Source organism: Bufo bufo, chromosome 2 (assembly GCF_905171765.1).
Source record: "Bufo bufo chromosome 2, aBufBuf1.1, whole genome shotgun sequence".
NCBI classification, from domain to species: Eukaryota; Metazoa; Chordata; class Amphibia; order Anura; family Bufonidae; genus Bufo; species Bufo bufo.
In genome coordinates this window covers 833,450,651-833,463,982 of record NC_053390.1, presented here as the reverse complement: position 1 = coordinate 833,463,982, position 13,332 = coordinate 833,450,651, and the positions used below count along the sequence as shown (strand labels likewise).

The 13,332-nt window shown below is 41.5% G+C and overlaps 1 protein-coding gene across 1 annotated transcript in view; it reads left to right on the top strand.

Annotated features, from left to right (window-relative positions):
• The window catches only part of HSPA12B (heat shock protein family A (Hsp70) member 12B), a 96,509-nt gene that overhangs the window by 70,181 nt on the left and 12,996 nt on the right, over window positions 1-13,332 (top strand). Inside the window, exons 10-11 of the mRNA XM_040419389.1 lie at window positions 6,978-7,082; window positions 12,037-12,295. Coding sequence (XP_040275323.1) covers window positions 6,978-7,082; window positions 12,037-12,295 — 364 coding nt within the window. The remainder of the gene's footprint in view (window positions 1-6,977; window positions 7,083-12,036; window positions 12,296-13,332) is intronic.

The window sequence follows — 13,332 nt, the reverse complement described above, 5'->3', positions numbered from 1 at the left end:
ACAGGAGAATACAATCTATTGTTCTCTGTTATCAGCCATTTCAGAGGAGAGGATGACTGTAGGACAGGAGAATACAGTCTATTGCCCCCTGTTATCAGCCATTTCAGGGGAGAGGATGACTGTAGGACAGGAGAATACAGTCTATTGCCCCTGTTATCAGCCATTTCAGGGGAGAGGATGACTGTAGGACAGGAGAATACAGTCTATTGCTCCTTGTTATCAGCCATTTCAGGGGAGAGGATGACTGTAGGACAGGAGAATACAATCTATTGCCCCCTGTTATCAGCCATTTCAGAGGAGAGGATGACTGTAGGACAGGAGAATACAGTCTATTGCCCCCTGTTATCAGCCATTTCAGAGGAGAGGATGACTGTAGGACAGGAGAATACAGTCTATTGCCCCCTGTTATCAGCCATTTCAGGGGAGAGGATGACTGTAGGACAGGAGAATACAATCTATTGCTCCCTGTTATCAGCCATTTCAGGGGAGAGGATGACTGTAGGACAGGAGAATACAGTCTATTGCCCGTTATCAGCCATTTCAGGGGAGAGGATGACTGTAGGACAGGAGAATACAGTCTATTGCCCCCTGTTATCAGCCATTTCAGAGGAGAGGATGACTGTAGGACAGGAGAATACAGTCTATTGCCCCTGTTATCAGCCATTTTAGGGGAGAGGATGACTGTAGGACAGGAGAATACAGTCTATTGCTCCCTGTTATCAGCCATTTCAGAGGAGAGGATGACTGTAGGACAGGAGAATACAATCTATTGCTCCCTGTTATCAGCCATTTCAGAGGAGAGGATGACTGTAGGACAGGAGAATACAGTCTATTGCCCCCTGTTATCAGCCATTTCAGGGGAGAGGATGACTGTAGGACAGGAGAATACAGTCTATTGCCCCCTGTTATCAGCCATTTCAGGAGAGAGGATGACTGTAGGACAGGAGAATACAGTCTATTGCCCCCTGTTATCAGCCATTTCAGGAGAGAGGATGACTGTAGGACAGGAGAATACAGTCTATTGCCCCCTGTTATCAGCCATTTCAGGGGAGAGGATGACTGTAGGACAGGAGAATACAGTCTATTGCTCCCTGTTATCAGCCATTTCAGGGGAGAGGATGACTGTAGGACAGGAGAATACAGTCTATTGCCCCTGTTATCAGACATTTCAGGGGAGAGGATGACTGTAGAACAGGAGAATACAGTCTATTGCTCCCTGTTATCAGCCATTTCAGGGGAGAGGATGACTGTAGGACAGGAGAATACAATCTATTGCTCCCTGTTATCAGCCATTTCAGGTGAGAGGATGACTGTAGGACAGGAGAATACAGTCTATTGCTCCCTGTTATCAGCCATTTCAGGGGAGAGGATGACTGTAGGACAGGAGAATACCGTCTATTGCTCCCTGTTATCAGCCATTTCAGGTGAGAGGATGACTGTAGGACAGGAGAATACAGTCTATTGCCCCCTGTTATCAGCCATTTCAGGGGAGAGGATGACTGTAGGACAGGAGAATACCGTCTATTGCTCCCTGTTATCAGCCATTTCAGGTGAGAGGATGACTGTAGGACAGGAGAATACCGTCTATTGCTCCCTGTTATCAGCCATTTCAGGTGAGAGGATGACTGTAGGACAGGAGAATACAGTCTATTGCCCCTGTTATCAGCCATTTTAGGAGAGAGGATGACTGTAGGACAGGAGAATACAGTCTATTGCTCCCTGTTATCAGCCATTTCAGGGGAGAGGATGACTGTAGGACAGGAGAATACAGTCTATTGCTCCCTGTTATCAGCCATTTCAGGAGAGAGGATGACTGTAGGAATGGAGAATACAGTCTATTGCTCCCTGTTATCAGCCATTTCAGGAGAGAGGATGACTGTAGGACAGGAGAATACAGTCTATTGCTCCCTGTTATCAGCCATTTCAGGGGAGAGGATGACTGTAGGACAGGAGAATACAGTCTATTGCCCCCTGTTATCAGCCATTTCAGAGGAGAGGATGACTGTAGGACAGGAGAATACAGTCTATTGCCCCCTGTTATCAGCCATTTCAGGGGAGAGGATGACTGTAGGACAGGAGAATACAGTCTATTGCCCCCTGTTATCAGCCATTTCAGGGGAGAGGATGACTGTAGGACAGGAGAATACAATCTATTGCTCCCTGTTATCAGCCATTTCAGAGGAGAGGATGACTGTAGGACAGGAGAATACAGTCTATTGCCCCCTGTTATCAGCCATTTCAGGGGAGAGGATGACTGTAGGACAGGAGAATACAGTCTATTGCCCCCTGTTATCAGCTATTTCAGAGGAGAGGATGACTGTAGGACAGGAGAATACAGTCTATTGCCCCCTGTTATCAGCCATTTCAGGGGAGAGGATGACTGTAGGACAGGAGAATACAGTCTATTGCCCCCTGTTATCAGCAATTTCAGGGGGGAGGATGACTGTAGGACAGGAGAATACAGTCTATTGCCCCCTGTTATCAGCCATTTCAGGGGAGAGGATGACTGTAGGACAGGAGAATACAGTCTATTGCTCCCTGTTATCAGCCATTTCAGGTGAGAGGATGACTGTAGGACAGGAGAATACAGTCTATTGCCCCCTGTTATCAGCCATTTCAGGAGAGAGGATGACTGTAGGACAGGAGAATACAGTCTATTGCTCCCTGTTATCAGCCATTTCAGGGGAGAGGATGACTGTAGGACAGGAGAATACCGTCTATTGCTCCCTGTTATCAGCCATTTCAGGTGAGAGGATGACTGTAGGACAGGAGAATACAGTCTATTGCCCCCTGTTATCAGCCATTTCAGGGGAGAGGATGACTGTAGGACAGGAGAATACCGTCTATTGCTCCCTGTTATCAGCCATTTCAGGTGAGAGGATGACTGTAGGACAGGAGAATACAGTCTATTGCCCCCTGTTATCAGCCATTTCAGGAGAGAGGATGACTGTAGGACAGGAGAATACAGTCTATTGCTCCCTGTTATCAGCCATTTCAGGGGAGAGGATGACTGTAGGACAGGAGAATACAGTCTATTGCTCCCTGTTATCAGCCATTTCAGGAGAGAGGATGACTGTAGGAATGGAGAATACAGTCTATTGCTCCCTGTTATCAGCCATTTCAGGAGAGAGGATGACTGTAGGACAGGAGAATACAGTCTATTGCTCCTTGTTATCAGCCATTTCAGGGGAGAGGATGACTGTAGGACAGGAGAATACAGTCTATTGCCCCCTGTTATCAGCCATTTCAGGGGAGAGGATGACTGTAGGACAGGAGAATACAATCTATTGCTCCCTGTTATCAGCCATTTCAGAGGAGAGGATGACTGTAGGACAGGAGAATACAGTCTATTGCCCCCTGTTATCAGCCATTTCAGGGGAGAGGATGACTGTAGGACAGGAGAATACAGTCTATTGCCCCCTGTTATCAGCCATTTCAGAGGAGAGGATGACTGTAGGACAGGAGAATACAGTCTATTGCTCCCTGTTATCAGCCATTTCAGGGGAGAGGATGACTGTAGGACAGGAGAATACAGTCTATTGCCCCCTGTTATCAGCAATTTCAGGGGAGAGGATGACTGTAGGACAGGAGAATACAGTCTATTGCCCCCTGTTATCAGACATTTCAGGGGAGAGGATGACTGTAGGACAGGAGAATACAGTCTATTGCTCCCTGTTATCAGCCATTTCAGGTGAGAGGATGACTGTAGGACAGGAGAATACAGTCTATTGCCCCCTGTTATCAGCCATTTCAGGAGAGAGGATGACTGTAGGACAGGAGAATACAGTCTATTGCTCCCTGTTATCAGCCATTTCAGGGGAGAGGATGACTGTAGGACAGGAGAATACAGTCTATTGCCCCCTGTTATCAGCCATTTCAGGGGAGAGGATGACTGTAGGACAGGAGAATACAATCTATTGCTCCCTGTTATCAGCCATTTCAGAGGAGAGGATGACTGTAGGACAGGAGAATACAGTCTATTGCCCCCTGTTATCAGCCATTTCAGGGGAGAGGATGACTGTAGGACAGGAGAATACAGTCTATTGCCCCCTGTTATCAGCCATTTCAGGGGAGAGGATGACTGTAGGACAGGAGAATACAATCTATTGCCCCCTGTTATCAGCCATTTCAGGGGAGAGGATGACTGTAGGACAGGAGAATACAGTCTATTGCCCCCTGTTATCAGCCATTTCAGGGGAGAGGATGACTGTAGGACAGGAGAATACAGTCTATTGCCCCCTGTTATCAGCCATTTCAGGGGAGAGGATGACTGTAGGACAGGAGAATACAGTCTATTGCCCCCTGTTATCAGCCATTTCAGGGGAGAGGATGACTGTAGGACAGGAGAATACAGTCTATTGCCCCCTGTTATCAGCCATTTCAGGGGAGAGGATGACTGTAGGACAGGAGAATACAGTCTATTGCCCCCTGTTATCAGCCATTTCAGGGGAGAGGATGACTGTAGGACAGGAGAATACAGTCTATTGCTCCCTGTTATCAGACATTTCAGGGGAGAGGATGACTGTAGGACAGGAGAATACAGTCTATTGCCCCCTGTTATCAGCCATTTCAGGGGAGAGGATGACTGTAGGACAGGAGAATACAGTCTATTGCCCCCTGTTATCAGCCATTTCAGGGGAGAGGATGACTGTAGGACAGGAGAATACAGTCTATTGCCCTCTGTTATCAGCCATTTCAGGGGAGAGGATGACTGTAGGACAGGAGAATACAGTCTATTGCCCCCTGTTATCAGCCATTTCAGGGGAGAGGATGACTGTAGGACAGGAGAATACAGTCTATTGCCCCCTGTTATCAGCCATTTCAGGGGAGAGGATGACTGTAGGACAGGAGAATACAGTCTATTGCCCTCTGTTATCAGCCATTTCAGGGGAGAGGATGACTGTAGGACAGGAGAATACAGTCTATTGCTCCCTGTTATCACCCATTTCAGGGCAGAGGATGACTGTAGGACAGGAGAATACAGTCTATTGCCCCCTGTTATCACCCATTTCAGGGCAGAGGATGACTGTAGGACAGGAGAATACAGTCTATTGCCCCTGTTATCAGCCATTTGAGGCCGGGGAGAGGCAGTCTGTACTTTTTTTCCTCTACATACATGTACAACCGTACATGGGACTAATATTAGATGCTAAGGACTTGCGGAGGGTCATTACCGGATGACTACGCCCCACATTCTTTGAGCTGTTGCTCAGGATTCAACAGACCGAAGGATCAAGGAAACCAGATTTCCCCGATGTTTCCTCTTTTTCCTTTTCATTGGTGACACAAGATCAGACATAAAATCTGCCCTCCCCCTCCTTCCCCAGGGTGTAGTGTTTGGCTCTACAAGTGTACGACATAACCGCAGCTACATAAGACGGCCGCAGCTATTTTTGGCAGGGCCGGTCCTGTGTGATATGAGGTGGTGAGAGGTTTTATGAAGCACGTGTCAGACAAGGCTGAGGCTCCTGTGTCCTCTCTGGGGTAAAAGACTATAATGCCTCTAAACGCACTGTGTCTATAGATGGTCCTTTCATCACCCCGGAACCCAATGCTCCAGAAATCCCAATAGCCCAGTATCATGACGCCATAGCCAGGCCCATTGCTTTTCCATCGATAGATCCCACTGCTTGAAAATGTTGGATTGTTCTGAGATTTTATTTAAAAAAATTCATGAATTACAGAAATGAGTAATGGTGTCATTCATGCTAGATCCATAAAAATGTGACCGATTATTAGATATCACACATATAGTGTATGTGTGTGTTACTGTATACGAGTAGCTAATATCCAGAGAACTCGCTGTATATAGCACGGACATCAGCTAGACGAGCCCGGAGTGACTCCATAAGGTCCTGGTAGGTTGTCTCAGGTATCTGGAGCCATGCTGACTGCCGTGCATCCCACAGCTGCTGGAGGGGAGCAAACATGAGGAGTGAGGTGGTCCGAGAGATGCTCAAATGGATTCAATCTAAGAAATTGTGGTGTCAGGGTAGTACTTGGAAGTCTTGGTCATGGTCCTCCAACCAGTGTCAGACATTTCTAGCCGTGTGACGTGTTGCATTGTCTTGCTGAGAGATCCCATCTGCCCCAGGGAAGACCATCAGCATGTATGGATGTACATGATCTGCAAGGATGGATTCAAACCCAAATTGGTTAGCAGTGCCTTCCACATGGATGAGTTGCCCAGAGAATGCCAAGGAAACCTCGCCCAGACCATAACGCTGCCCCCACCAGCTTGTGTTCTTCCAGCAATGGCTGCAGCTTGTTGTTCTCTGATGTTTCTCTCCTGACGGCTTCAATGTCCATCCGTTCCATGAAGCCTAAAACGTGACTGATTGGAGAAGGCAACCATTTACAATTTAGCCGAGGTTTACCAATTCTGATACTGCCGTGAAAATTGAAGATGTGCAGTGGCCATCCATCTCCTCCGGAGCCCCATACACAGTAGGGTTCTCCGAACTGTTGTGGTAGACACACATCTGGTCGCCCCCTGGTTCATTTTGGAGGTGACCTGCTCCCCTGTAGTACATCGGTCCACCCTCGCACACTTCGCAGCCAATCTTCACCTCTCACATCAATGACACGTGGTGATCCACAGTTTACACGTCACAATTTGTTCACTCACCATACACTATTAGCACAGCAGCATGGGAACAAACCACACTGCACAGGTTTAAAAATACCGCCACTTGGGGCCCGAAAGCCAATAATGATCCCTTTTTACAACTCTGATAAATCATCTGTTTAACCCATGATGAGGGATATGTTTTCAGACAGCCTATCGCTCAGTACACATGACTTCAAGAGCTACGCGCTGCCGACGTCGGAAGTAGGACATAAAAATGGGACTCGACTGCATATATATTTATATATATGTATAAAGAAAGTTAAAATATGATTTCTTGCTGAGAGTAATTGTGAGCGAAGACCTGGCTGCACATATCTGACCGGTGATGTCTCATGTCCACATCCAGGTGATCGATACATCGTGGCCGACTGTGGTGGAGGAACGGTGGATCTGACTGTCCATCAGATTGAGCAACCAAAAGGGACCCTCAAGGAGCTGTACAAAGCCTCAGGTACATAATAAGAGTATACAAACACGTCAGATCCTGACTACTCTGAGCAAATCATATCCATACAACTGCTATAACACTGCCCATATGTACAAGAATATAAATACTATAATACTGCTCCTATGTACAAGAATATAACTGCTATAATACTGCTCCTATGTACAAGAATATAACTGCTATAATACTGCTCCTATGTACAAGAATATAACTACTATAATACTGCTCCTATGTACAAGAATATAACTACTATAATACTGCTCCTATGTACAAGAATATAACTACTATAATACTGCTCCTATGTACAAGAATATAACTACTATAATACTGCTCCTATGTACAAGAATATAACTACTATAATACTGCCTCCTATGTACAAGAATATAACTACTATAATACTGCTCCTATGTACAAGAATATAACTACTATAATACTGCTCCTATGTACAGGAATATAACTACTATAATACTGCCCCCTATGTACAAGAATATAACTACTATAATACTGCTCCTATGTATAAGAATATAACTACTATAATACTGCCTCCTATGTACAAGAATATAACTACTATAATACTGCTTCTATGTACAAGAATATAACTACTATAATACTGCTCCTATGTACTAGAATATAACTACTATAATACTGCTCCTATGTACAAGAATATAACTACTATAATACTGCTCCTATGTACAAGAATATAACTACTATAATACTGCCTCCTATGTACAAGAATATAACTACTATAATACTGCTCCTATGTACTAGAATATAACTACTATAATACTGCTCCTATGTACTAGAATATAACTACTATAATACTGCCCATATGTACAAGAATATAAATACTATAATACTGCTCCTATGTACAAGAATATAACTGCTATAATACTGCTCCTATGTACAAGAATATAACTACTATAATACTGCTCCTATGTACAGGAATATAACTACTATAATACTGCTCCTATGTACAAGAATATAACTACTATAATACTGCCCCCTATGTACAAGAATATAACTGCTATAATACTGCCTCCTATGTACAAGAATATAACTGCTATAATACTGCCTCCTATGTACAAGAATATAACTACTATAATACTGCTCCTATGTACAAGAATATAACTACTATAATACTGCCCATATGTACAAGAATATAAATACTATAATACTGCCTCCTATGTACTAGAACATAACTACTATAATACTGCCTCCTGTGTACAAGAATATAACTTCTATAATACTGCTCCTATGTACAAGAATATAACTACTATAATACTGCTCCTATGTACTAGAATATAACTACTATAATACTGCCTCCTATGTACAAGAATATAACTACTATAATACTGCTCCTATGTACATGAATATAACTACTATAATACTGCTCCTATGTACATGAATATAACTACTATAATACTGCTCCTATGTACAAGGATATAACTACTATAATACTGCTCCTCTGTACAAGAATATAACTACTATAATACTGCTCCTATGTACAAGAATATAACTACTATAATACTGCTTCTATGTACTAGAATATAACTACTATAATACTGCTCCTATGTACAAGAATATAACTACTATAATACTGCTCCTATGTACAAGAATATAACTACTATAATACTGCTCCTATGTACAAGAATATAACTACTATAATACTGCTCCTATGTACAAGAATATAACTACTATAATACTGCCTCCTATGTACAAGAATATAACTACTATAATACTGCTCCTATGTACAAGAATATAACTACTATAATACTGCTCCTATGTACAGGAATATAACTACTATAATACTGCCCCCTATGTACAAGAATATAACTACTATAATACTGCTCCTATGTATAAGAATATAACTACTATAATACTGCCTCCTATGTACAAGAATATAACTACTATAATACTGCTTCTATGTACAAGAATATAACTACTATAATACTGCTCCTATGTACTAGAATATAACTACTATAATACTGCTCCTATGTACAAGAATATAACTACTATAATACTGCTCCTATGTACAAGAATATAACTACTATAATACTGCCTCCTATGTACAAGAATATAACTACTATAATACTGCTCCTATGTACTAGAATATAACTACTATAATACTGCTCCTATGTACTAGAATATAACTACTATAATACTGCCCATATGTACAAGAATATAAATACTATAATACTGCTCCTATGTACAAGAATATAACTGCTATAATACTGCTCCTATGTACAAGAATATAACTACTATAATACTGCTCCTATGTACAGGAATATAACTACTATAATACTGCTCCTATGTACAAGAATATAACTACTATAATACTGCCCCCTATGTACAAGAATATAACTGCTATAATACTGCCTCCTATGTACAAGAATATAACTGCTATAATACTGCCTCCTATGTACAAGAATATAACTACTATAATACTGCTCCTATGTACAAGAATATAACTACTATAATACTGCCCATATGTACAAGAATATAAATACTATAATACTGCCTCCTATGTACTAGAACATAACTACTATAATACTGCCTCCTGTGTACAAGAATATAACTTCTATAATACTGCTCCTATGTACAAGAATATAACTACTATAATACTGCTCCTATGTACTAGAATATAACTACTATAATACTGCCTCCTATGTACAAGAATATAACTACTATAATACTGCTCCTATGTACATGAATATAACTACTATAATACTGCTCCTATGTACATGAATATAACTACTATAATACTGCTCCTATGTACAAGGATATAACTACTATAATACTGCTCCTCTGTACAAGAATATAACTACTATAATACTGCTCCTATGTACAAGAATATAACTACTATAATACTGCTTCTATGTACTAGAATATAACTACTATAATACTGCTCCTATGTACAAGAATATAACTACTATAATACTGATTCTATGTAATAGAATACAACTACTATAATACTGCTCCTATGTACAAGAATATAACTGCTATAATACTGCTCCTATGTACAAGAATAACTACTATAATACTGCCTCCTATGTACAAGAATATAACTACTATAATACTGCTCCTGTATACAAGAATATAACTACTATAATACTGCCTCCTATGTACAAGAATATAACTACTATAATACTGCTTCTATGTACTAGAATATAACTACTATAATACTGCTTCTATGTACTAGAATATAACTACTATAATACTGCTCCTATGTACATGAATATAACTACTATAATACTGCCTCCTATGTACAAGAATATAACTACTATAATACTGCTCCTATGTACATGAATATAACTACTATAATACTGCTCCTATGTACAAGGATATAACTACTATAATACTGCTCCTCTGTACAAGAATATAACTACTATAATACTGCTCCTATGTACAAGAATATAACTACTATAATACTGCTTCTATGTACTAGAATATAACTACTATAATACTGCTTCTATGTACTAGAATATAACTACTATAATACTGCTTCTATGTACTAGAATATAACTACTATAATACTGCTTCTATGTACTAGAATATAACTACTATAATACTGCTCTTATGTATAAGAATATAACTACTATAATACTGCTCCTATGTACAAGAATAACTACTATAATACTGCCTATGTACATGAATATAACTACTATAATACTGCTTCTATGTACTAAAATATAACTACTATAATACTGCTCCTATGTACAAGAATATAACTACTATAATACTGCCTCCTATGTACAAGAATATAACTACTATAATACTGCTCCTATGTACAAGAATATAACTACTATAATACTGCTTCTATGTACTAGAATATAACTACTATAATACTGCTTCTATGTACTAGAATATAACTACTATAATACTGCTCTTATGTATAAGAATATAACTACTATAATACTGCTCCTATGTACAAGAATAACTACTATAATACTGCCTATGTACATGAATATAACTACTATAATACTGCTCCTATGTACAGGAATATAACTCCTATAATACTGCTCCTATGTACAGGAATATAACTCCTATAATACTGCCTCCTATGTACAAGAATATAACTACTATAATATTGCTCCTATGTACAAGAATATAACTACTATAATACTGCCTCCCATGTACAAGAATATAACTACTATAATACTGCTCCTATGTACAAGAATATAACTACTATAATACTGCTCCTATGTACAAGAATATAACTACTATAATACTGCTCTTATGTACAAGAATATAACTACTATAATACTGCTCCTATGTACAATAATATAACTACTATAATACTGCTCCTATGTACAGGAATATAATGTCACAATGTACGGGGAGGGGATAAACACTAGAATGACAAAAGAAGGAAAAATAAACAGGAACTAGGCCTCAAGGCTAAGGAAAGGGAACGGGTGGCCACTTAGGAAACCCTAGACCTTGCCCTAACTCCTGTCAGTCTGAATAGACTCTGAAGTTGGGAACATACACCGGAAACCTAGGCCCTAGTAACCCTGAAAATCCCTAGGAGTAGTGACAGGGTCTGAGACTACTGGTTCCTTCCCAGATGAACAAACCAGTGTCTCCCTGAGCACTAGTAAACAACGAGCAATAGAGAAACATAAAATACAAGCGAAGTACACTTATCTTCAATAGAAAATGGATGAGCAGGAATTCAGAAGAGAACCACACACCAGCTCTTCCAACTCCAAGCAGATAATATCAACCACATGGTATGAAGTGTGAGTCCAGACTAAATAGAGAGCCATAATGACCACCAGCTGCACCTGGCAACAAGTGAAAACAGAGAGACTGTCAGATAACCTCACGTGCCGCCAGTCTCTCAGATCTTCTAACCTCTGTCAAGTTAGGGACCATGACATATAACTGCTATAATATTGCAACAGAATTGCAGAAGTTCTATCTATAGGTGACGTGAGGATGTGTTCTGGTAATGTAGGTGGTCCCTATGGAGCCGTTGGGGTGGACCTTGCCTTTGAGGATATGTTGTGCAAGATATTCGGTGACGACTTCATCCAGACGTTCAAGGTGAAGCGTCCAGCAGCCTGGGTGGATCTAATGATCGCATTTGAAGCTCGGAAAAGAACTGCAGCTCCACAGAGGTCCAACCACTTGAACATCTCCCTCCCATTCTCCTTCATAGACTTCTACCGGAGACACACCAGGCAGAATGTGGAGACTGCCCTACGGAAGAGCAGGTAAGGAGAACAGAGATATGGGAGATGTCTTGTCTGGAGGTTTTAGTATTTGAGCTTCTTCTTCCCTCTCGCTGTTTAGCTAGAAACATTCCTGGTCTCAGTGTTTGACCTGATCATCTCTTGACTCACTTCTAATCACAGATGTACATCAGACAGATGTGGCACTAGTAGGCCCTTGTTGTCATCCAGGTCTTCTCCCCTATACTCCTGTAAAGAAAATAGCCGTTGATGGAGGGACATGAGACGTGTGTCTCCTGATGCAGTACACTGTGCTGGTACCAGTTTCCTGGTGCGTAATCGCAGATGAAAGTGTTATATTAAGCTTTGATCTGCACTGAGCACCTCTGAACAAGTGCAGGAACAGTGCATTATGATAAGAGATGCTGATGGACGGGATCATCTCACATGTCTCTCCATCAGTGGCTATTTTCAGGACGGGAGCAGTCCTCGGAGAAGGTGACAAGCAAGCAGCACCACAGAGTGCTAGAGAACATTATCCCCCTTAAGCCCACCAATGACAACTTGCATCACAAGGGCCCCTTAGGTGGAGAAGAGTCTCATGGGCCCCCTGCAGCTTGTCTCCATCTCTGCGTGGTGTGACATAGGGATATTTGGCTTTCGGGTGAAATTTATGGAAAACTTAAAAAGTTCCGGCTCCAGTGATATTATATCATGAAAGTCGGGCATTTCTGTAGAAGCAGCAATGGTTATTTCCTCATCTCAAACAATTTATGGAAACAAAAGCCAACCCCAGTGCTGGGTATACCGCCACAAAATGTCAGTGTCTCAATAACTTGTCATGTGGCCTTGAGCATCAATTACAGCTTGACAACGACATCTCCTGCTGTTCCCACGGCGACTTATTGTCTGCGGAGGCATGGCATCCTACTTTTCTTTAACGGTGGCCCTCAGGTCATTGAGGTTCTGCGGTACAGAGTTATGAGCCGCTACATGGCGACTCAGCTGATCCCGTTGGATTCAGGTCTGGATTGCAGGCCACTACATTTGAGGTTCCCCAATCTCCATCAGCCGTTCCA